The 25,829-nt window shown below is 35.9% G+C and overlaps 2 protein-coding genes across 2 annotated transcripts; both read right to left on the minus strand.

The window, feature by feature from the left end:
- Window positions 1-13,936: 13,936 nt before the first annotated feature.
- LOC149616167 (glycine receptor subunit alpha-2-like) lies at window positions 13,937-15,746 on the minus strand. The gene is made up of 4 exons (XM_089856163.1): window positions 15,734-15,746; window positions 15,462-15,629; window positions 14,820-15,157; window positions 13,937-14,181 (listed from the first exon to the last, which is right to left on the minus strand). The coding sequence occupies exons 1-4, from the start codon at window positions 15,744-15,746 to the stop codon at window positions 13,939-13,941; spliced, it is 762 nt and encodes a 253-aa protein (XP_089712289.1). The 3' UTR covers window positions 13,937-13,938.
- A 315-nt stretch (window positions 15,747-16,061) lies between these two features.
- Window positions 16,062-18,172, minus strand: LOC149616168 (gamma-aminobutyric acid receptor subunit beta-4-like). Its single transcript, XM_089857144.1, has 5 exons — window positions 17,903-18,172; window positions 17,730-17,821; window positions 17,596-17,666; window positions 16,572-16,798; window positions 16,062-16,270 (listed from the first exon to the last, which is right to left on the minus strand). Exons 1-5 carry the CDS (start codon window positions 17,941-17,943, stop codon window positions 16,102-16,104), a joined length of 600 nt encoding a protein of 199 aa, XP_089713270.1. The 5' UTR covers window positions 17,944-18,172; the 3' UTR covers window positions 16,062-16,101.
- Between the last annotated feature and the right edge of the window lie 7,657 nt (window positions 18,173-25,829).

Below are 25,829 nucleotides of genomic sequence, written 5' to 3' on the forward strand. Positions count from 1 at the left end.
TTTCTCTTAAAATAACAAGCAGTATAACCTTTCATGTCCTGATTAAATTTTTGGTTTATGTAACGTGAAAAAGAACATATATGTTATTCCATTATAGTGGAAAATTAAGATGAATGTATTATATCGTGGTGATGGACTTTTCGTAATTTTGCTAGTATTTAGAGTTTTGATTTGATGTTGTTTGCAAGAGTATTATTATTTTACTTTAAGTATGGACTTGCTAAAAGCTTACGCTCTCAGAAAAAAACATTATCGATCTTCGGATACATGCATAAACAACTGCAACGTTTTGCAGTTGTTTATAATAGAATTGTTTACAATTTTCAAATTCAACAAAACGGTTCTCAATTTTGCATTATTGATAAATCTAAAATGTTACGGTTGTATTAAGACGATCTTAACAGGCTTACGATAAATGTAGCGTAGCGTAGTAATGTACTGTATAATTGTATTTTTGTTCATATTTAGAGTTTTACTTAGACGTTGTTAGCATGAATAATATGTATTCCTGGTATCCAAAATATTATGAACATAATCATGTTTTGACTAAGATTAAAGCTGATATAATATATAATACGTTATAAGTGATTTCAATATAATAGATAGTTTATTTTGTGTAATATTTCATATGTAGTGAGCGATTTAGACAGTGCCACGTTTTCATAAATATTAAGATTTCAGTAGTTTGTCGCACTCCTGTAACCCAAGATTCTGGGCGACAACGTTTGAGCGAATATGACACTTGTCACATTCCTACCCTACTGCCCATGTTAGCCATAGGTGACTTGACCCCAACACCCTTCCGTGACCTTCCCGATTAATCACATACTGAAACCTGATTACTAGCCGTGGAATATCTTAGGGACCAAAATAAAAAGTACATCAAGACTAATTTAACTTACGTTTGAAATGGCTACTGAGAAGGTATTGTTGATCAATTCGGTCATATTATAAAAACTAACAGTGCATTTAGGTGTGTCACTCGCTCTAGATGTTAAATTCCCCCGTATTTCCTTACTGAAATGCCAAGGTTCTGTGAAAGAGTAGATTTTAATCGACCACTCTTTGTTTGCATGTCAAAACATAGATACTCTTATTGGGGATATGATCCTATTATTATGAAGGCTTGGTGCTTTAGTCAATTTCTTTAAACAGGCTATAGCTATAGCTTGAACGTGCGCTTACTAAAAGCCTCGATTTGTTATTTCAAAATGAGTAGTGTTATAATATATAAATTTTACATCTTTTAAGGATCTGAGATAGAATGAATAGTCATCTTAGGTAAGCTGAGGGAACCTGGAAAAGTGGGTGGATGGAATCTAGAGGTCACAATGGTAATTACTGTCAATGGACGATTTGTGAAATTCTTCAATGTCAATTGTCACTGTTTCGTACTTTCGGAAACTGCATGCCCAACACGTTTCCGGAAATTGACGGCAAGCTAAGTATTGAAAGAGTAGGACTTGTTTTGTTACGGTGCTTATCAAAGAAAACCGACCACAAGTTATGTGTCCACTGAACGCCCATATGTGACGTCGACAAAAAGAGTAAACCCATAGAAAACAAATAAGCTGTGAGGCGTCTAAACCATTTTAAGAAACACCTATACGAATTTTAAACGTTTTCCCGCCATACTTGTGTTCTTCGTTTTGTTTGGAAGATATGGTGTTTGCCCATGAATTTTTTCTTTCAATTGTGATTATTACTTGAAAAAGCAATCTAAATGAAAGCGATGACGTAACGGAAATAAAATCCCTTATATCAGCTACTATTCTCAATTTCAACTGCAATTATTATCACAAATTCAGACCGATGCATATCTCTTTATCGCGTCCATGATCTCTATTTAAATAAATGGTCTGGGGTTCCATCTATTTACAGTTTCGCTGTATATTTATATTTTGATTACATGTGACTTGCTAGTACAGGAAGGAAACGAAACGACTGTTTTAGCCTTTGGTTCTGGTGTTAGGAGAGTCGGTTTTAATAAGCCTACTTTTTTATCGATATGTTCCGTGCTCGTGAGCGTAACCGTAAACGAAACGCTTCGTTGATTTAGTTAAAACAAAACACACCAGAAATAAACTGTGTAGAATGAGATTTTGGTATTCAGTAGACATAAACCATTAGTGTAATCACGAAAACAGATTTCTTTTACTTGGATTCTTTAAAAGGTCATTTTCCGGGCTTATCTGCTTGAACTAAAGGGGAGAGTTCTAGAAACGTCACCCCTGACGTTACGCTTAATGTATTTGAACTTAGAACCCACTTGACATTAAGGGCTAGCGACCTATGCATGCTGAACCTGAATCCAAACAACTCATCTCTGAGTGTTTAGATTTTTGAACCAGTACACCAAGGGTGGAAGTTTTCCTATACACAGTATGTGTGTGAATAGCCATTGAAAGGCAACGGAGAAGGAGTTTGCGGTTTAATAAAGTTTCAAGCCCTTCACTTTACCTTCAATCAGATAAGGTCTATGGTCTATTAAATATTCCAAGAAGTGGAAATCTATGCGTGCCTGGTATAATTTATTCCAAAGCTATAGAACAATTTATTTCCTAAAGATATGAAAACATATTTTAACCTCTGTGTCCTAGCTTAGTGTCAAAATTCAATGGTCCTAAAATACAAAGCATCGTATCTGTGATAAATATTTGTTGGATCTGGCGGAAAGTAACTGTTAATTACCAGAATATTATAATAATTCTCCAGGTATTTAATTGAGATAATGTAACTTTAGGTTTAAAAGGTTTTTGAAAAACCAGGAGACCTTAATAACATTAGGTACCATTTCACTGGATCAGGGATAGATTTAATTTTAGAAGTAGGAATGGAGAACAGGGTATATTGGGTGCGTGTCAAAGTCCCGGACCCCCTTCCACGGGGCGTGGGGGGTATGAAAGAAGAGGCGGGTCAAAGCGACAGAGGTAAAAAGGAATTACGTATTTTTCGCCGTCCCCGTCAGCAACCCAACGTAGTTTAAGTGAGCCAATAAGATAAAATAAACTTTTCGTTACATGTTGGAGGAGGGGGCTCTATACTGGACTATGAGTCGGACTGAAGTAAATACTAACCGTTCTCCATTCCTACTTCTAAATTTAAATTTCTCCCTGACTGGATATTACAATTTAAATATTTTGGGTGTGCTAGTTTCTGATTGAGAAAATAATGGTGCACACTGTGTTAACCTAACCTAACCCAACGGTAACAAACCGCAGCTTTTGTCATTAACCGCGAATCTATTAGCATGTTTCAATGGTTAACTTTCGATCCTTTTACCATTAATTCTCGTAAGTGAAAGTTAAATGTGGAACTGTTTAACCTTGTCTTGTTTGACGTTCAAACTAAGCCTTAAAGCAGTTGTCCAAATACTTCGTGACAAATCGCGTAAAGTGTATTAGCAGAAGTGAGATGAGACTAGAAGTGAAGGGCTCTAGCATTGATAGTAGATCCTGTCACTAGTGAACAAATTTGAGGATTTTATTCCGCTTCCACGCGCTAAAACTAGAGAGAAAAAAATTGGTCGAGTTCCAAAAACATTTCCTACCCCCTTCCCCTCAACCTAAAGCCGCGGATCACGGACGCGGGTGCTGGAATCTACTTCGGCCGTCTACCGCCACGAGCGTCTCACGTTTTGGAGGGAAAATTCAGAAACCGCTACCAGAGGGCTAACCGTTGGTGTGTTATCAAGAATATTCACTTTCGCCGAGTGAAGAATTTGGTTAGCTCAGTACTTCTGGTCTCATCTCACTTCTGGTATTAGGTATATATTGGTACATTTTTAATGGGAGTTCTTGAGTGAAAACCCATGTTATTCCAACAAAACGAAATAGCAATCGTTTTACCAGAAGTTAATGACTTCTTATCCTGGGAAGTATTGGACACTAAGGCATTATATAGTATCCATCCCTGCTAGTCAAAATTGCCTATGTCAATCGTAAAAGAGGGTCGAAAATTTCCTCCCCACAAGAAAAACGATCTAGTCTAATGAAAAAAATCCCACGCCGAGAGGCTGTGGCTCTCAAACTGTGGGGCGTTTCTAAACTTCTTCAGCGCCAATCGTTGAAAAGCCGTCTGTCTAGAACTCTATGAAAATCCATTACAATCCGTGGGCTTAGGACTCCACACTAGTTTGACCGGAATTTCTAGCAAACAGCTGTTCTTGTCACCGTTTCTGATTCGTTTCCTCAAACCACAGGACACACCTTAAAGTTTCGTTACTTGCCCGCTGCTGGCGCGCAAATTAGCCTGCCAGCTCAAAATGAGAGAAGCGCCGTAGGTGGCGCGGTGATCGGACCTAATAAGAAGTTGGCTAACAGAGATGGTTCCGGATATGGTTAGAGTCCAATACTTCCCAGGATAAGAATTCATAAACTTCTGGTTTTACCAATAACAGTAATGCTTCATTACTGCACTTGTATACAGCAAAAATAATACAACCTTTAATGTAGCGTGAATATTCGTATTTAGTTTCATCGAAGTCTTGGATATAACAAGACGTCTAATTCTTAACTCAAAATAGACCATTTTTTATTTATTGTTCAAAGGCGGAGAATTATCGAATTTCTATTTTGAACTCTCTGTTTTGATAATGTAAATCGTGTGTTCTGTCTACACGTAAAAACGAATGATTCTCCCAGTTCAGTTCGTTATAATGTAAATTATTCAAGCACGAACAAAAAACGCAAGAACGCCAAAGTCTTCATGGAATTGGAGTTTCAAATCGCCCAACTTGTATTAACATTCAACTCTAAGGTAATTTACTTGCTCTTTGTTGAAACGAGTATGAAAGGCGGTTCCTTAGCAAAAAATACCAATATTTCGTGTTGTGTTTTGCACGAAATGTTACTTTTAAAAGTTTTCTATTATAATGATCTACTCTTTGTCTCAATCTACTTAAACAACAGTTTGTTGCAAGTCATCCAAAAAATTGTTTGTTTTAAGCTACTGAAACAATTGTTTGTTAATAGCTACTCTAACAATTGTTTATTTAAAGCTACTCTAACAATTGGTTGTTTAAAGCTATTGTAAAAATATATATATTAAACTTTCAAATCTTAGCTATGGATAAGAGCAGCGCAATTGCGTGAACCTTTGGTGGAAGCCCCACCATTGGGAGGCTAGAGGTTTCTCGTAACCCTAGCCGATCGCCGCGTATGTCTTAACCTTAACTATGATGATGGAGATAGAAGCCAGTATGTACAGACTGGTGTCCATGTGGGATGGACAAAAGACCGGATGATGGTGGTGTTTAGAAGCCAGTTAGTAACAGACTGGCGTCCATGTTGGATGGACAAAAGAGCCGATGATGGTGGTCTTTAGAAGCCAGTAAGTACAGACTGGTGTCCATGTGGGATGGACAAAAGAACAGATGATGGTGATAGAAGCCAATAACTACAGTCTGGTGTCCATGTGGGATGGACAAATGACCAGAGGATGGTGGTGTTAGACAGACAATGGAGTAATAGCCATTGTAAGTGGGATATAATTTTCCAAATTTCCGGTCCGGAAATTGAGAACACATTTGCCCCGATTTGCCAACTGCGAACGAGGTTTCCTGGGGTGTAACAACAGACAGACAGACACACACACCCAGACAGACAGATACGTCGAAATTAGAACCTCTCCGTGATAAACTCCAAAACAGTAATTAGAGCAGCAAAATGTTTCTAAAGAAGATATTGGAAAGGTGAATAATTGAAATTCGGGGATGAGTCCTATTGATTGATTTCGATCGTGAAATGCCTGAAAGAAAATGTCATATCAGACCACCTAAAACCTGGGCTGGCAAAGCCATGTTAAACCCGCGTTAACAAATTGCAATTCATAGCACGTGCCCTCGCGCGTCTACCGACCGCAATTTATAGCCAAATGTCTCGTAAAGAAAAATTCGTCTGTAATGGTTCGTGATATTTTTTAGCCAAGGCTTATGTTAAAGGAATTTATAAACAATACAAGAGTGGTATTTACAAAAACTAATTTGATAGATCGCTTATGAATCTTTATTGAGAGAGAGGCTAAAATAAATAAATAATGAAATTCAACTCAATTTCATAATTTAGTCAGATTTTCTTCCCGTATCGGTGACTGGAGACCTCTACTCCTCAAAAAATGGCGCGAATTTTACTAGGATTTGGTGAAAAATTTCCAACATCCACCGCCACAGTGCTCTAATCAAACCTAGCTCCCTATTCAGTTGCCAGTGCATGGGTTAGGTGGTCTGAGATGTCATAAAAACGCTGTTATCTAAAGTCCTCCTTTCATAGAAGTTGGGATTTAAATACCTCAGAACTTTAATTTAATATAGCCTGTAAGATGAGAAGAATTATGTTTAAATTCGAAATATATTACTTCTTGCATTGGGACTTTACGTGAAAATGATGATAGTGTTTTCGCTTCGTGGAAGCGAAATCATTTTCATTTTTGTATCGATTTTATAATAATTGAAGTCAATACTGTGTCGTCATAAATATTGACAAACGAATTCTTTTATGTGATAAAGTTACGCCCAAACTGTTCGATGTAACATATTCTGTCCAACACTTTATTTGCACACTTCTTTCATTAAGGACAACGAAAACCGCTTCCGAATTTCGGTTATCAGATAAATGAATTTTGCTATGCGTGTAGGAAACTTTAATTTAAAACTAGTAACTTATTTTTGACTTTTTAAATAATATACCAATGCTGTGTTAATTTTAAAAATGTTCCGTTAGTGAATTATTTTAACCTACAGTCAGAATTTATTTCAGGTTAATATATTCTAATGCAATCCCAGAGAACTTCATTCTACAGTTGGATCATTTCAGTTTGTTTCTTATGCCAAATTCAAAGGTAACATCTTACCTGAAAATTATAGAGTATATATACTCTATAATCTATTTTAATTATACCTATTATAAATATAATAATCTACCTTTATTTCGTGTCCATAACACCCAGGTAGATATATAAGAAATCCTGGGAAGAAATCCTTCTGCGTAGAGTTTGCAAGCTCTCTCCCCGCTTGTTAAAGGAGTTTTCCTCCGCGGTCTAACCCGGTTTCTCCTTTCCATCAAAACTTGCAGAGGTTAACGGTAATAGTTAGTATAGGGCGCTGTCGGTTAGCTGTGGCATAGGGGCTAGCGACCACCCCTCTATGCATTGTAAGGCGTTAGATAAGTGGCAATAAGTCGCAAGATGACTTGGTCCAATTTGCTAGCTGAACTTATATAATTATATATATAATATAAATATAAATATAATTTTATATATATGATATAAATATAATTATGTATATATGATATAAATATAATTATGTATATATGATATAAATATAATTATGTATATATGATATAAATATAATTATGTACATATGATATAAATATAATTATGTATATATAATTTAATTATGTATGTAATATAAACATAATTACTTACGTAATATTAGTATAATTATAGACATATAATATAAGTATGATTATATATATATGTATATATATATATATAAATATAAGTCTGCATAAATATAATTATATATATATATATATATAAGACTGCATAAATATAATTATATATATGTATATATATGTATATATAAGTCAGCCACAAATTAAATAGTGTGTTAAGGGTCAAACCGAATGGAAAGTGTCCACTAAGTTTGACCCTATGAACACACCCTTTCAATTATGGCAGACTTATGACGACTGTAAAAGTCGTCAAATATTACGTGCTTAGAAGTAATGGTTCGCAATGGTTTAAGTACTTTTGCGGTCTTTTCTCTCCAAGCTAAAAATATATATATATTTCGCCATACTTAAGTGGTTTTTGGTTTTTAACTCCATTACCGTGCAAAATCTAGAATTGGTTTAAAATGATAAAATCAATAAAAATACAATTATTTCGAAAATGGTTTGAAAAGTATAACTGTAGGCCAGCTATTGGCTATAGCTGAGAAGTTCCGATACGTTTTTAATTTACTGAGTCCAACATCAGGTGGAGACGTTAAGTTAAAATATTGTTTTTCCATCAATGTGTTTGTACAAAGTTTGAAACCGATTGGATATGTGGAAGTGGGTCAAATATACCTTCACATTGCTGGCAAGTAAAGTTACATAAAAATGAAAAGTTTTTCGAGTGACGGCACGGACTTCTGTTTTGAAAAAGGAAAAGTATACGCAAATATTTTTCGAACCATGCAGTACGTCTTATACAGTTACCGCGGGTGAACGAAAACATCACACACATTATCTTCGTGCCTAGCAATAAATAGTGCTGTGAAAAATTGTGTGATCTTGGTTTTAAGTTATCCTTTCTTATGTCGAAGTTCTTGTAGCAATAAAGTTTTTAATCCTTATAAAGGACTTATAAGATCCATGGTTGGTCAATATTGCTTCCCCCTAAAATATACAATGGGTTAATTACATGCCACTTGTACAATTTTTCGTGAAAAGGGCACGCTATGCGAGTTAAAGCCACGCACGAGAACCCTTATACGCGTTAATGAATTGTGCCTTGATAGTGTTAAGAATAACGAAAACATCATAAATAATTTAATACCTGCTAGCAAGTTGTGGTCTTTATGTTCAGGGAAATTAAGGTTATTTTTAGTGAATATTTTACAAACTTACGATGTTTTTCGTCTTGCTGTTCTTCAGGTAAAAATTCATGTACATTTTCTATGCTTCCAAAATATGAGTGTGCTAAATTTGAACATTGCAAAGTAAGAATTTCCCCATAATGGAAGCTCTTAAAGGTTTTCATGAAGTAATGTTTCGTATTTGGAAAACTTGAATTTTTCGAAATGTAAATTTGAAAATCCGAGTATCAGGGAAAAAATTATAATAATCTCTTTAATAACGGTGATTAAGAACAAATAACCAAGATTAAATTTTATACAGAGTGAACAGGGAGATGAGAATTCCCTATGTCCCCTCTTTGATTTAATAGTTTTACATAAAACTAGTAGAAAATACTTTCCAAACTATGAAGGCTTTTATGAAAATTTTAATTCGGATTGCAGTTTCAATGTACAGAAATTAATAACAGTTACTATTTTTGGAGAGTTTATAAAAAACGGCTTGATTGTAAAAATTTTTTACAAATTTAAATCTTATATTACAGTATTTTGAGCTCGACAACCGCTAGTGTAATTGACTGGAGCCTACGAAAACCAAATGTTTGTGTCGAAGACAAAAACTATACGCTGCTTCTACCAGGTATTATAATAAGAAACGAACAACTATAAACTATGTTTCAAAGTTCTTAATGATAAACAGTGTGTTACTGATAGGTCTGCCATAATTTAAAGGTTATGTTCTTTGGGTTAGACTCAATGAAAAGTGTCAAATAACTTGGGGTCTGAAACATTTAGTTTCGGAGGTACGGGCCCCCAAACATTTGCCCCTAATACAAGGAAATTGGCACACATGAGGAGTAAGACATAGCAGCCAGCCCGTCTTGTTTAGACAATTTCAAGAGCCTCCAATCTAAGAACGTACGTACGTTTCTGATATGTCTTACTCTACAAGTGTGCCAATATTTTGTTTTAGGGGTCACTGTTTGCGGCCCGTACCTCCAAAACAAAATGTTTTATACTACATGTTCTTTGACACTTTTCACTCAGTCTGACCCCAAAGAACAGTGCACCCTTTAATTTAAAGCAGACTTATCAGAAACATCCTATATAATTATACAATTATTTTTTATCTGTAAGATAAACCGAGAGAAGTTTCAGCTGGTTTGAAAATTCTCCAGCTCTTTGATTTTAATGAGAATCTTATGGTGAGTTTAGTGGTTAAATTAGAAATATAATTAAATCTCACCGCCATTTCAATTTTGTTTCCAGCAATTTACAATTCAAGCTTTACTAATGTTAACTTGGACTGACCCTTTAGTAAATTTAGATGGTTTGAATCTATCCGTTCCTGAAGTAGTGCCAAAATACGTTTATGATTGTATATGGAAACCTGACATTGTTTTTTACAATTGTAAAGATTCGGTTCCCTTTGTTGTCACTTTTCCAAATACAGTAGCGAAGGTTATGCCAGGTGGTTTTTTCTACCAATACAGCAGGTATTGTTTACGTACTTTCATCATTATTGAAAAATCTATAAACTTGAGCGTGCCTTTAGTGTTCTGTGGCACTGACATAGTGTAGATTTTGTACTGTCAGGAGTATACACGTTTAAAAGAACCAGAAATAGTTTACATGCCTCATTGGGCGCGTGTCGAGGGTTCATTACCCATTCCACTGGATAGGAGTAGAAAAACAAGTTGGGAAAGCAAAATATTACCTCTCCGAGTTGAGAGGACTATCACTACCCACTTGAATATGGTACAATGTGCAGTGCCACGTAGCCTTGCCTCATGGTGTAAATGGTATCAATCGTCCTTGTCTTAAACTATGTATTCCTCTTTCTTTTAAATCTATATATTCCTGATACGGGTAAAGATAGAGTGCACGCAATTCGTGGAAATTGGAAAAGTCAGATAGTATAGAGCTATTTCAGAGGGGGTAATGGCTACGTCACCAATGCTATTTGCCCATAGAGAAACGCTCACAAAATGGCCGCCCTCTACACTCAAAGGCAGGCCCAATTTTCGTAGCAGACGAAATTTTTCCCCCACTGAAATAGCTCTATAATGTTTTTTTTTTGGTAAATTAAGATAAAGTTATTTCTTGATATAGATATAATGTCATTGTAATTTGCGATTTGGATTTCACGTTCTATCCTTTGGATTCACAACAATGTTCGCTATATATTCAGTTTTGTAAGTTTCAATTTTTAATTCGATTGAATATGTTAACTTATAAGCTTTACCTTCAACGGACTGGAAATTACCCCCCAAATATTATTGATCGTTTAATAGTTTCTTCTTAACATTAGATGACTCGGTGCTAGAGGCAGGTGGTAGTGGTGTTGCAAGTAAAGAGGGTGTGAAAAAGAGTAGAAGATTTGGCAAGCCATATTAGGAGTTCTTGCTTTTGGGGGGGGGGGGGTATTTTCCTACTAATATTCGGTTCAAAATATTTCAACCAATAAAAAGCGAGTTCTCATATTATGACTCCACTCATTTGTTGTAAGAGAAATTCTATTTAAGTGCAGTTGACAGTTCGTTGCATTGTTGTTATAAAACCAAATAATATGTTTGTATTTATTATTTTTTATAGTTTCAAGTAGAGATACCGAAGCTCGTCTATCATGGATTCATGAATCTTCAATTATTGAAGCCAGAAAAATTAGAAGTATTATAATACACAAGATGCTGAACAAATTACAACAATTTAGCCTTGAAGACATTTCTCCCATGACACTAGATATGATTTACACATCAGGTAATTCGACAAGAAAGCTGAAAAACCCTAAACAATTACTCAGATCTTCTGTAGTGTAGAATAAAATCTACAAGACTTGACCCATAACCCTAAAATACATAAGTATGGGCCTGACGTAATGGCTTTTTAGTATCGACATTGTACGTGCGAGACAAATTAAGTAGACTGATTGTCATCTCCTGTAATGCAGAAGAAAATAGCTACATGGCCTATTGTTATTTCTTTCCTTGGTCGAGTCGGGTTAGCGTTAGAGATAGAGACCACAGTAGTCGATGGCTTCTAATTCACCAGAAGACACTCCTCTTCCCGAGACGCCCATCAATACCTTTTGATGCATGCTTGTAGCGAATGTCCTGACCGCCATACTTATGGGAATTTAAAATATTTTTTTTAGGAAATACAACCATTTTGGATTGTCGATTTAAGTTCAAGAGGTACACGACATCAAGTTTCGTCAACACATACGTGCCGAGTTTAATGGTGGTTGGAGTGTCATACGTATCATTTTATCTACACATCAAGGCTATTCCTGGCAGAGTCACTTTGTGCGTCACGGCCTTCCTAACCATAGCAACTCAAATGGTGTCAGCGAGAAATGCGTTGCCATCCGTGAATTACATAACTGCAATAGATGTTTGGCTATTTGGGTGCCTTTCACTCGTATTCTTGTCTTTGATTGAATTTACCATTGCCTTAGCATTAGAAAGATATTTCAGCTCTTGCAGCGTTAAGGTGGGAAATATTTTAAGTGTTCATCCGTATTTCTAGGTCATCATGACAGTCACAAACTTTGGTCTTAAAAAGACTGGAAGGAAGGCGTCTTTGAAATACGTCACACTCGTGACTTGTAAGAGAATTGGTTCCAAGAGACTTGGTTCGTTTTTGGTCGATTCGTAAAAAATCGTAACAATTCGTTATAACCTGTACTAAATACAAACACTAAGCTTTCAGATCCACTCCATTCAGAAGTCGTTGGTGATTTTCATCACATAGTCTTGTGACGTATTTCAAACACATTTCATCCACACGTCCAGGCCTTTAAGATCAAAATCTAGAAAGCACGGCAAAATAAAAGTTATACTATCTTAACTTTGAAGATAAAGTTCTTGAGGATGGTGTGATGACACCGTTTAAAAACAAACCCAAAAACGTTTTTAATACTTTAATTGAAGCCTCAAGTTCATGACGTATCAGCGAAGTGTCCTCAGTTACATAACCTTGAACTAGTGTCATCATGACCTTCAAGGGCATAGAATTTGGGCTAAAAACTCTTTCCAATAAGGGTCATGACCAAATCTTCAATGCCATAGAAGTTGGTCAAAACCCTGTTCCCGATGGGGGCATAACCAATGACCATGTATTCAGAATTCGCGTGTTTTCCACTTTCAGGAAATATCATTGGTGAAAGATGGCAACGATGCAAATGAAACACGCGAGCTTGGACCAGGTCCCAGTGTATCTCAACCACCAGCACAGGATAAACTTCCAAGATATAGAGGAATCTTTAAAAAATCTAATTCTAAAATTGGTTCGTTGTCACTAAATACGTCAAGACTAAAAATTGGAGAGTCGTTTTTCGACTTGGACGTTGTTTCGAGGAGGGTGTACCCATTTTTAGTACTTTTGTTCGTTATTGCGTACTGGGTATATTATAAAACGTACTGCAATCGATAGCTGAATGAGCGGTTTACATCAAGGTGTTTGTGAGACTGAGAATAAGTAATTTGTCATGTGACACGTGTGCCTCTTACAATCAGTGTTATGCTTTTCGAAAGTTAACTATATACTTTAATACTAAGTATGCCTAAAGAATTCCTACAAGTTTAACTAGGTCTATAGGATTCAGATTCCATTCAATCTGAAATCGCCGATTTTACGTTTTGCCTCATGTCCAAGCAGCCCAACAAAGTTGTCAACATAACCCCGTAATAGTGGATGAGCTCCAACTACTTTGCTCGATTTCTATTTTGTTTGTATATTTGTATTTACACGTGTTAAATGCTTTACCGCCTCTTTAAGAGGAATGGGCTTTGATCACCCTCAAAACCCAGTTCAGTTCAGTTTATTTTAGTACTTACATCTATAAAGTTCACATGGAACGCAATTGATGGGAGGGCCCTAATGAGTTTGCCATATCTGATGCCCCAATGCTTTCTAACATTAGTAAACCGTGGAAAAAACTGAACAAAACTGAATGCATTATCGAGGGTGACATAGCTTATTAATTTGTAAAATTGACAAAAAAAAATGTGTGATATCTAAAAAATTATAGATCAAAATAAAAAACCAATCTTGTATGTACATTAAATCCATTAATGCCATTTTCTATAGGTATTTTCCATGGAGTAATTTTCATGGAGTGAGAACGAAATTTCCTATACAATTGCATTACATACAATCTGTCTCCTTAATATTGCTCCATGGTGGCTGTCTATGGAAAACGGCAATTGGAATCTTAACTTAGAATTTTATCATAAATGCAAGGTTACACTTCGTACCGCTTGTTGATAACAGAAATATCTATATATTATTTATTTCATTCAGACGATGATTTTGCCAAAGTCCGTATTACATTAGCATAGATTTAAGGTTCATTTTTTTGTGAACTTGGATTAGCTTTAGCTTAATTTATTAGTGTAATTTAAGTAGAAAATCCAGTAGCTTATGGAAAATGTTAAGGTTAAAACGGGATATACGCGTTTGGCGATATTGTCCAAATTGAACTCGTTGGAATATCCCGCTACTTTCAGAATTTGTCTGTTAGTTATGATTTTCTCTTCGTCTTTTTCGCTTGGTAAAAAAATCTTCGGTTTGTGGGCGGTTCCGGGCCTGATATTTTCTACAGTGACGGAAGTGGTACTCTAAAATGGTCAAGAAGATGAATCAGTTTAACGAGGAATCTATTGCCATCATTACCGGTCAGTTTTGTTGCAAAGGGAAAGAAACTCTTGAGAAATATTCAAAATAGCCAAAAGACATAGTGTTTGCCCCATTACTTTGGAGTCTCAGACTATTTGTATAAAGGTAACTCATTCGAGAAAATAATAGCCGTATTAATTCTACAAGGAATTCAAGAGTTAAGTGACCCCATATCGTCCATGTCAATCTCTATGCGGGTTTTGTGGGCGGGGCTTGAGTGCTCTATATCAAGCGTCATAATTCTAACGTCTTTCCAACTGTGATTTCATTGGTTGGTCGTCTGCTTATATTCCTGGCACATGGGCAATCAAATCGCGAGCCCTTGGCGTAGTAATTTAAGGTCAGGAGCGGGTGCAATGTTCAATGAATTATTCACGACGCAAAGTTTATCACACATAATGATTAGTGTAGCTCCTCCCTCAAAGCTGACCTAGATACGTTGAGAAAATGGCTACACAATGATTCATATTAGCTTATGAATTTTCTGCTTCTACCCACTGAATTAACGATGATAAATATCAGTGATGACTTCGACACTTAGTTGATTTTAAGGTGTAAGGTGAAATAGAATTATACTTACATGAACCTTTCTGCTTCTTATGGCCTTAGTAATTGCGTAGGACATGACGAATTCTATTAAGGACATGAACACGAGAAAGAGGCAGCCAAACAACCAAACGTCTATAGCCGTAATGTAATTGACGGTCGGTAGAGCGTTCCTGGCTGATACCATTTGAGTCGCGATTGTCAGGAATGCTGTTACGCCCAACGTAACCCGTCCAGGTACCGCGTCCACGTCCAGATAGAAGGAAACGTACGAAACCCAGACCACCAAGAAGCTGGGCAAGTAGGTGTTGACGAAACTGGATGTAGTGTAGCGTGTGAATTTGAAGCGACAGTCAAGAATGGTTGTATTTCCTAGGGGGTTTGGATAAGATATAAGACTTAGAACATGGAAAAAATCACAGTAATGTTTGTCCAATCTCGAGTTAATGGCAGTAACCGATTTTCAGGGCTGTCAAGGTCTTTCACTCTTGTTTAGATTGTGGTTTTTAGGCTTAGCGTTGGGTTCCGAACTACAACATGGTATTAGCACTCTAATTTAAACACATTAATTAAGGCTTATCGAAAATTATTCATGAATTAATATGATTTTAGTTCATTATTCCCCTTCTGCTTGAAAAATACCTTTAACACCTGATACGTTATTCATCTTATTTACCTGATGTGTATGAAAGTTTCATAGAATGAGCCTCAGGTTGTTCAATTTTAAATTGTTGAAGTTTGTTCTTGATTATATCGTGCTGATCTATGCTGGATATTTTCTTAGTTTTCGGGTGCTTAGATTCGTGAAACCAACTTAGTGTCGCTTGCTTATTACGACTGGAAACTGAAGAAATATGAAAATTTCTTACACAGTTTATAAAATTCATTTTATAGGACCAATCCGAATTTATCTCTTTATTATTCCAAAGAGAATATTAAATAATATACAAAATAATACCATCTGCAATTTTAAATTGGTATACGAGCAATGAAGTTTTCTTAGGGGAACCTTCACGTTATACCTCTCTGTGAAACATTCGATGCCCTAATGTTGTGTGCGGACTGTGATTGGTCAACTTAGAAGTAAAAAGTCATCTACTTCACAGAGGCCTAAGAAGTTGCTCGTATATACTTTAATTTTGAAGATGGATTTTTTATTCTTCTTTTTTATACAGTTTGAAAAATCATTATTTATATTCTCTTTTGAATAGAAAATAATAATTAAAATGCTGGTTCCTTTCTATTGAAAAATGTGCAAACTTCAACCCGTATTTAACTTTTATTCAAAAAAATTCGAATTTATAATATACATAGTCTTAAATCAAAAAATATTTCGTGTGTGTTATGTTCCCATTTAGCCCATTCAATCTAAATTGTGCGGTTGTGCAATTTAGACACCTACAGAATTGTATGAACAAAGAACACTCTTGAGTATCCATTGGGTAGTTTCTTAAATCCAACTGGCAACCAACTGTCACAGCGTATCTATATTATTTGAACAAATTACAAAGGAATAAGCAGAAATAATATAAATGCTTTAGTAGTAACTCTGACTCTAGCCTTAACTCTCTTAAGAGGAGACTTCAAAGAAAATCGACATTTAAAATTTGAGCTAACTACAACCATCTGGCGGTAGGAAATGGAAACTGAGGATGGTGGATGTAGTTTAGGTCTATTGATTTTACGAGTTAAGTGCTATTTTATCTCGCTCAAAGCCAAAGTTTCTGATCTCTTCTGTTACACTTGATTACTACAAAAACCTTCCTAATACTCCTGGTATGCATACCTGCTGTACTGATATATAATGCCACCCGGCATAATTTTTGTGACTGTGTTAGGAACCGTAACAGCAAATTGAGCGGAATCTTTACAGTTGTAAAAGACTATATCGGGTTTCCATAAGCACTGATTGACGTCATCTGGTATAATATGGACGTAATCTATTTTCATGTTATTTAAGTCCAACGTTGGGTCAATCCAAGCTAGGCGGAGCATTCCTTGAAGTGTAAATTGCTGAAATGAAATGTTGTATTTTTGAGAACTCATAAAAGAATAACTAGGCTTGAGTATATTGCCACCCCGTGGGTGGCATCATGTAGCAAGTTCGAAAGGGTTGAGAAGAAGATTCAGTCTTTGGCGATATCTCTATGCCCTTGAAGGAGAGATGGATGGAGTAGTAACCCCCATACCTATAACGATGCCTCTGAACCCCTACCTACTGCACCGAAGTCCCCTCAGCATCCTCGGTGGCGTTTAGGTAGGATCGTACAGTACGGAATCGTAAAGGACGCCCCCTCTGTTTCAAAAATTGAAGCTAGTTCTGATACTAATACTATGGCTCTACGCAGCAGCACTTCACAATCGCCTACAGTAGGGTATGGGCGTGTCCAAAGTAAACTGGTAGAGTTTCAGTGCCACAGGTCGTCCATCATAATTTCCACACCATCCTACCTCTTTTCTCCCTGGTTTTCCGAGAGTAAAAAGTTTTACAACCAAAAGTGAGATGGGCCAGAGGGAATTGGATGAACAAGCGACTTGTGAGGCAGTTTGAAAATCAGTTATAATGTTCAGCAAAGTACCGAAGGTGCGGCAAGGTTGTCTTGGTCCCGAAAGACAAAGAAATTGGACTTTACCGGGTTTGAGCCGCGATTTATCTCTAAAAACACAATGGTCTTGAATGTCGGTTTCTATATCCATATAACTGATTTTGAATTATTCGCCTTTTTTCATGAACCACCCGTTAGCCTTTCGAACTAAGCTTCTTTAAACCACGCTTTTCAATAACTTATTTTAATGAAATTTTATCTAACCATGCTTTCTTCATTGAAGTCATATATTTGAATGATACCCAAACCAGCCGATACTTCAACCGGATTCGACCCTTTGAAAGAGAAATTTCCAATTATATTAGATCAGTTTCAAATCTTAAAAGAATCGAACATACCTTTCTGAAGCATTTTATATTTATGTTCAGGTGTACAGACATTCGCCTTGATTAGACCCCAGTCAATATCAGCGGCATAAGAGAAACATAAACTAAAATACGTGAATAAAGTCAAGGACGTAAAAATTGTCTTCATATGCATGATAAAAGAACGACCACAAGAAATCTTATACCAAAAATTCAAGAACAGTCCTAGTTGTAGTCCATTCGTCATTAGTGCAAGGACTAAGCTGCGTATTTTCTAGAGACGTAGCCAAACGTTGCCCATGTGAAAAATGCGTCGAACACTAGCTAGAATGCGTGCGAAAGTATGAAAATTTGTTTTGTTTGGTTCATCAAGACATGCTTCGAGAAATACATAATTAAGTTCCCTCACACTGTGCGTTAGTTATATTAAAAGTATATCCATTAAAACCAAAAGTCTCCATTGACAAGGCGAAAGTGTCCCATGTTATACCCTTCCCCAATTTCGTACCCCCTTTTATGAAGTCCTATTTCGAGTCGTGGGAATTGAATTCAATAGACATGATAGGCAACTATCAGTATCGGGATATACAAGGGTGTTGATACATTGCGTTCTCTGCGCAATCTCATGATATAAAAAGACTACAGCGCAATCGCCAAAAAGCGAGGTTTAATTCAAAGTTTTACCCCAGTCTCTTTCCCTCTTAGTTACATAGTAATGGTCTAATGAACGAGCTACGCTTAGTGCTATTTACTGTACCTGCTCTTTCTTGTATTTTGCGCGTACTGATAACGACAGCGGTAACAAAGATCGCTGAATTATGGTAAAACTGAACGGCCAGTAGTTAAGCCTAGGTCAACTAAGTCCGAATAAAATCTACGTAGCTAAAACTGTCTGTGATTGGGTGAGTGCTCGATTTGCATCGCCTGCTACTTTCATAATGTGGGAAATATGATACTTTTTGTAGAAATATGTACTTTTGGTTTTAGGTTGAAACACGCGATGAAGTACCATTTTGTTCTTAGTATCATTAAAAATACATTCACGTTGCTAAGAAAATGCGCACATAGCTTGAGCTTCTGATGTTTTCTTCGTACACGTTAGAGCGAAACTTTTCCCGCTAATTTTTGTTCTAACACTATTACTAAATTTTTATTGATGTAAATGATTAGTTTTCTCCAAAATAATTAACTTACAGTCATATCATCAGAGTAGATCAGCTTGAGCGTAATGAAGAATGAGATTATTGATTTAGAATGTCTTTCCATATTCTTAGTAACGTGAATAAATTCTTGGTACTATCTCAAGTAAAAAACAAGTTGGGAAACCAAAATATTATCTCTCCGTGTCGAGAAGAACACCTAAAAACCTATTTACCTATATATGCAATTATTGCTCTTTATTGATAAGCAACTACAGAGATTAAAATTAATGAATTAATCAAGCATTATTCAAGGCTCTATTCGCAACTAAGTTTGCTTGTAAACACTATCCTCTCGTTATACTTCATGACTGTCTCCATACAAAAAAGAGAATGTGCACGACATAAATGGAAGTTCCGAAGCTATAAACACGATTACGATTAAACCTTTAACTACCGCGATCTAATAACCAGAAGATGGTGGTGTTAGAAGCCAATAAGTACAGATTTGTTCTATAGACGACAGGCTAGGCAGGTGAAAGAATAGTGTCCATTAATGGTCTCAACATAGTGAAATTCTATTTTCAAAATTTCTTTAAACTGTAGTAGTAGCAGTCCGGAAATGGCAAAAACCTTTGCTACAATTTGGAAACTGCGACCTCGGACCGTTACAACAGACACACACACATACACCCCACAGATACGGTCGTAATATTATAAGTCACTCGGAGAGGTAAAATCAAGAATAGTTTGGGAAAAACTAAAACAAAGCACTTAATGAGTGTTTCGGAAACTTTCATCATGGCAAAATCTATAAACACTTAATTGCCTTACTGAGCGCACTAAGATAATTCGTAAAAATTATTCTCAAGTTTTGTACCTCTAATATTTGATATAACTTGACCAAGTTTTCAGTTTATTCGAACTTGGAAGAGTTTCATACCCTACATTTCTTAATGTAATGAGTTTTGAATTATGGAAAGCACTTTATTTAACTAAAGTCAGAACGTTTCCTATACATACCTCGGCTTACACATACAAATTTTTAAGAGGTCCGTGAGATATTTACAATATTCCGCTATAGGGACATGTGTCTCAAAAAAATACCACTCCTTTTATACTTTAGCACATAATAAAATCGATCTATCTTCCTCTCGTGCTATGACGTTTTTCTGACATAGCACAAACATAGGAAAACACTTCTAACAATCGCACCCACCCACTAACTTGAAACGGAAATGACATTTAGTACAGGTTAACGTTGTATTTACATAGCCTTGATGGCATAGGAACACGCGTGACTCGTGAGACCTACCTTCAACCTAGTTCGAACACGCTTGATATTTTTGGGATAATTGTAAGTCATCAGTTTAAAGCAAATCTACGCTGTGGTTTAGTTTACGAACTTCATACGAAGCTATGGGCTCAAAAAACAAGGAAAAAGTCACACATGTATAGTAATAATCCTTAATTGTTTCGCCAACATACTCTCACTTCTACCTATTTAAGTCTAGGCTGTGGTTTAGTTTAAATTAATGCCACTAGATGCTCCCTTAGTTGAGTTGACTGGCTCGCCATAGACAAAGCAATACAGAAGGACCGATGGCAGTGGGAGAAAGTTGAAAAACACTTGTTAATTCGCCTTCTAGCGGCAGATAGTAGCATACCGGATAGTGGGGGGCATATGGGGGAATCAACGTTCTAAAGAGGGAAGCAGCTAACGTCTTATTTTAGGGCTGAAAAGGGGAAGTACGCTTAGTATGGGGCTCTATGGGTTGCCATCTGTCCTTCAGTATCGCTTTGTCCATGGGCTCGCTATGCTTAACAGAGGCTAGTTTTAGTTCCACCCTCGAGATTGAGTTCCGATTGGATCTTGCCAGAATGTTAGGTACGACAACGGAGCCGATATTTGCTTTAGTAGTAACTTCTGCTAGATAAGAGTTCAATAACTTTCTAAGATTGAAGGCTTTTTAAGGTTGATATTTTTTCTCCACATGAGTAACTATTTTCTTGTATTGGGGGCCAACCAATGTTTGGGAGCCCATATCTCCGTAATTAAATGTTGTAGACCGTATGTTCTTTGACACTTTCCACTCGATTTTACCCTAAGAATACACCCTTTAATTTATGACAGAATTATCAGAGTAACTCTGAATTTCTATGTCGCCATTCTTGAATTGACTAATGCAAATCCAGCCCAAACCGCTTATCAAGCTGACAATTTTGCTGAGACTTTATACTTAAATATCGTGTACTCACCTAAAAAGATGTTTCCAAACTTAATGGCGGTTTGAAATGAGAATAAAAAAATCTACTTCACTGAATAAGTAAGTCCCAGTGACTTTAAAGTATACTATAGTTCTTTATATAAGGTTTTCCGTTTTTATATCATTTCCGCCATCATTTAAACATAACATCCTGGTGGGATAACAACTGTACATTTTAAAGTAGCTTTACATGAGCAACGCCGGGAAAGTTCGCTTTAAGTCCTCTAAGAATGTAATAAGGAAATGTCACAATCATTTTGGTTTTACTGCACGCCAATCGATGCAGAATAGCACATGATTTTATTTTTCTTTTATTTTAGTTTACCGAAGCTTTTAGTCAGTATCAGAAACGCACTTTATACTGTAATACTTCTTTTTGCATTTTTACTTAACTTTGATTAAAACCATAAGTGATAAAACCAAAATAAGTAAGACACTCGAGGAAATACTCTGGAACCTTCGACCGTAGCAATAGCAAAGGCACATTGATTGGTCTAGTTGTATCACCTGCCGCGTAAGACTGAATAACACAGAAATAGGAAAATGCCTTAAAACATAACGCGGCTCCAGTGGATCCCCTACAAGGGGACTTTCCTCCTGAACTCTGGATTTGGCTTTTACTCTATATCAAACAGAAGTTATAGCGAAACTAATTTGAGTCCTTTTAAAAAAGGGTCTATATGATTTTAGAGCTACCAGGAACTGACCTATACTGTTTAATGCATGCAGAAGAACCTTAGCATTATGGCAATGGGAATGTCGTGCTTGTTGTTATTAAATCACTTATGGTACAACCAATCAATAAACTTTTAAGATCTTGTTGACTGATGCATTAACATGATCTGAAAAACACTCGTAGTTCCATGCAACACTACATTCATTTTCCAACGTCTAGTAAAAAGCATTTTCGATTCCCTGTTCTGAGGTGCTCTGGAAAAAAGTAGATCTTGATCAGCTCGCGCTCCGAGTTACATTTTCCTTAGGTTTGCTCTCGGCCCGAGATCCGCTCGCAATTTAGATCTATGTAAGTCTAAGTCCTGACTTACTGATAATCAACCCCCAGCCCAAACCGCTTTACATTGAAGGCTAAAATTTTGCAGGGAAGTTACTCTTGGGTAGTAGGGACGCAATAAGAAAGATTTTCCCAATTATCCGCCATCTTGAATGAAATGGCGGCCAGAAACGTAAAGAACCTTCTTTATGGAATAACTTCCGCGAATTACAACATTTTTCTTTAATACTTATACTACACTAGTTCCCTATATCATATAGACGGGCTTTATGGCTTTTGGGGCTAGAATTGCCGCCATCTTTTAAAATGGCGGCCGGAAAACTAATAAAATTGTCCGGACGGGCTGACGGGCCACACACACCGGGTGCCTTTGATCAATAAAATAAGTAGATCGCTTTCTAAATTTATAGAGACATTTATTTTCAGTTCTATCTGTCAACGGATTTCGTGACGTAGTAGAGGAAATCGCTTGGGATTTCGGAGCAATCACATGGAAAACGCTATAAACATTTTATGTCCATGAGGTCTAACACTGAGAATTAAATTCCTCCGCTTTCTCTATATTGTAAACTCATTTTGATCTTGAACGTATTGATCTTTGTTATTTTTCTTAAGCAGTCGCATCGATCTCTCACACACACACTAAAAGCGACATCAACACGAGCAATTTTGCATTAAAAATAGACTTTGAGTAATTATCATGGAATTACAATTCTAATTTCTTGTAAGACGCACAAAGACTATAATTCATAATATCGCCTTACTTTTTATGGTAAACGCAGCATACACTTGATACAAATCGTTCTCTTGCAACAGTAATCTTGTACTGATAAAAAAGACATTACTGTATCTAAAAAAAAATTCAATTTTGTTTTTGTAATCTAGTTCGAATTGCTTTACACGAAACTGTGGTAAGTAAATGTTATACTTTCCAAAGGATATTAAGAATTCAATCTAACCTCAATAGTAGGTAGATCAAATCGAAATCGATAGCAATACGTGTCTTTTGCTCACGAAATCATAAAGTAAACGTGAAATTGAAAATGCCGTACAGTAAGCCGAAAGTAAATAATACAAAAAAATCCCTAAGATTGTAATACATTTTCATTACGCACTAGTGAAAATTCGAGGATAAAACGAAATGGAAAAATATTTCGAATATAACTTTAGTTTTATAACAGTAAGCGTGTATTGCATAATACAGATTCGTAATGATCGTGAAAACCAATTGCAATCCAATCTAGTCAACATAATTCATATATCCGAAAAATATTGAAAAAGAAATTATACCGTTCTTTTCAATCTATGTTTTATTAAATTTATTTTCAAACTATTTATCAAACATTTGAACCGTTATAGTTTTGGTGTCAATTTTAGTTCAATAATTGCAGCAGGTAATTAAATTTGCACTGACCATTTCCGTACTGGACTTACCTTTAACCAGTATGTTCCTCGGCAAGTGTTTAAACAACAACTTAGAAAACGCAATGTAAACACAGTCTAACTTCTATAATCATTCCTATTAGAAGGAAACGAGATCATTTTCTTCTATTCTTATTCAATTCTCATAATGAAAGGGACGATAATCAAGTCAAACTTTATAAATAGGGAAAGGTTAGGCGTATGTATACGTAATGTTAAATATTATAGGAAAAATGTAGTGTCGACCAAGGGGGCCGCACAGGTGACAGAACACGAGTATTGCCAGTGAGAGAAAACTATTGACACTAAAACCTGTTCGGCAACCAAGTATAATTTTTTTTCAGTGAATGTGTCGCCTTAATTATATGACGACCCAAAACACGCAACCTATAATCATATTCCAATTTTAATAGTTTGCCTCATAACTAAAGAAAGAAAAGTTTCGCAACTTGTTCAATTCCCACGGTTACACAACATCTATCATTTTCCTTTAGGTTTAGACTTAGTATCGGAAAAGGCAAATAGAAATAACTTGTGTGGATAAAAGCCTTCTGTAATTTATAGTATTATGTTTAAAACACGAAGTTTCGCAACTTTCGCATTGCCTCTAGCTTCTTTGGTCGATCAATCAGCGCTCTACCTTATGACGTCATATTTTTGCTCTTTTTCTCAATTCTCTCTCTTAGTTCGGGTTTGGAGGGATAACATTTATAAACTTGGAGCAACTAAACCAAAGTAGTCCTCGTTTTTAAGAGTAATTAAATGATAATTATTTAGTAATAAGATAACATTTTTATTTATTTTTTACTTTGATATTTAGAAAAAGGTAGTTCTTTAAAGGTATATGTTAAGTTACCTGAACTTTTCCTTTAAATATCTAACTGCAATTTTTAAAAGTTTTATGAATATACTAGCTGAAAATGTTGCCTGGGTAAAACTAATTTGTTTTAATTTGAACAGAAGTTATCCTGTTAAGACGTTTTGTTTACTTTTAATACAACTTTTGAATTTGGCGCGAATGTCTGGCCTTCTAGATAGTCTAACATACAGGAAAAATCAATACAGCACGTGTGTATAATATAGTAAACTAGTAATGAACATTACACTAACTAAATTAATATGAATAAAAAAAATATATTAAAAACATAGACATCTAATAGGGAAAACTGTTTCAGTTAGGGACATAGGTGCGCTAAAATATAATGCCTTTGGCATTAATTTAAAATTTTCCGTGAAGTTCTTAGTAATCAATATATCGATTAGAGAAAACGCTAGTGGAAAAATATATACATAGGGTATATAATAAATTATTTCCAAAAGAAAATATCGCACACAAAAATATACTGTAAATTCATTAATGTTGCAAAAGCAAACGATTTAAATTAAATGTCCACGAATATTAAAGGGGCAGGAATACCCCTCTCCACTTTTACCCCGGGCCCATACGCTATGCCAAGCTCTATGAGAAAAATCGTCGGGTTCGTCAAGCCCATCTACAGCTACACGTTGCTTGAAGTTCCGTAGTATCCTTTAATATTGCTCCTTGCTCTGTGCTTTTTACTTAAACGGAACTAGTTGTCTAGTTAAGAAAAAATGCAGGGATGCCATAATCGGCTGGAAAGCCGCCAATTGGGCTTCTTCTAAAAAATATTGGCTGGAAATAAACGGGTTGGCTGTTGGCTGGAAATTGGGTTTGTCGGGGTTTTCTTTGGCTTTCTGTACTTAAAATACCGCCATCGCCAATAGGCGAAGATCATTAAAATGCCCAAAAAACTGACAAATGGTACTGTCAAACCATTTGTGTAGCTTATAATTCGTCAATTTATGGTTAAAAATAGTGGTTTCATTTTGTTTTGGGTTTTAAAAATGGTGTCAGTATATAATATGCATTGAAATTTCTAAAAGAAAAATAAATTCCTAATTTTCACGATAAATTTTTGGCTTGTTTTTGGGCTGCATAGTTTAGATCTTAGGCAGTTTTTGGGCTTCTTTTCGAAACACCGATTGGCGGTTTTTTGGGCTTGTTTCCAATTTGATTTTGGCGGGTTGAACGTTTTCAATCTGGCATCCCTGATAAAATGTCGAGTAATGGATTTTCGTAGACGACACTGACGGCGCTGTTGTTTCTAACCACCTGTTTTGCCGTATACAGTAACTTAAAAAGTTAAACCAAAACTAAAAGTTTAAAAACGAGGTAGATGAGTCGCGGGAAAAGGGGGGTGGGTTGTTTCGGAACTTTGTACTTTTGCCAACATCTATCTATTTTGGCAAGTGCAAAGTTGTAAAAAGTAAA

The sequence above is a fragment of the Phalangium opilio genome, unplaced genomic scaffold (assembly GCF_054372755.1).
Source record: "Phalangium opilio isolate 3A_F unplaced genomic scaffold, DU_Popi_V2 ptg000217l_1, whole genome shotgun sequence".
Taxonomy (NCBI): Eukaryota; Metazoa; Arthropoda; class Arachnida; order Opiliones; family Phalangiidae; genus Phalangium; species Phalangium opilio.

Bases quoted from the DNA above. Each gene is read 5' to 3' on its own strand.
- LOC149616168 (XM_089857144.1), bottom strand. From the start codon at position 17,943: ATGACGAATGGACTACAACTAGGACTGTTCTTGAATTTTTG. The intron at 17,667-17,729 runs GTATGTTCGATT...TCTCTTTCAAAG, and splicing joins ATATAAAATGCTTCAGAAAG to GGTCGAATCCGGTTGAAGTA. The intron at 16,799-17,595 runs GTTAGATAAAAT...ATTTCATTTCAG, and splicing joins ACTTCAATGAAGAAAGCATG to CAATTTACACTTCAAGGAAT.
- LOC149616167 (XM_089856163.1), bottom strand. The intron at 15,158-15,461 runs GTAAATAAGATG...CAAACCCCCTAG, and splicing joins GAAACTTTCATACACATCAG to GAAATACAACCATTCTTGAC. The intron at 14,182-14,819 runs GTAAGTATAATT...TGACCATTTTAG, and splicing joins TAAGAAGCAGAAAGGTTCAT to AGTACCACTTCCGTCACTGT.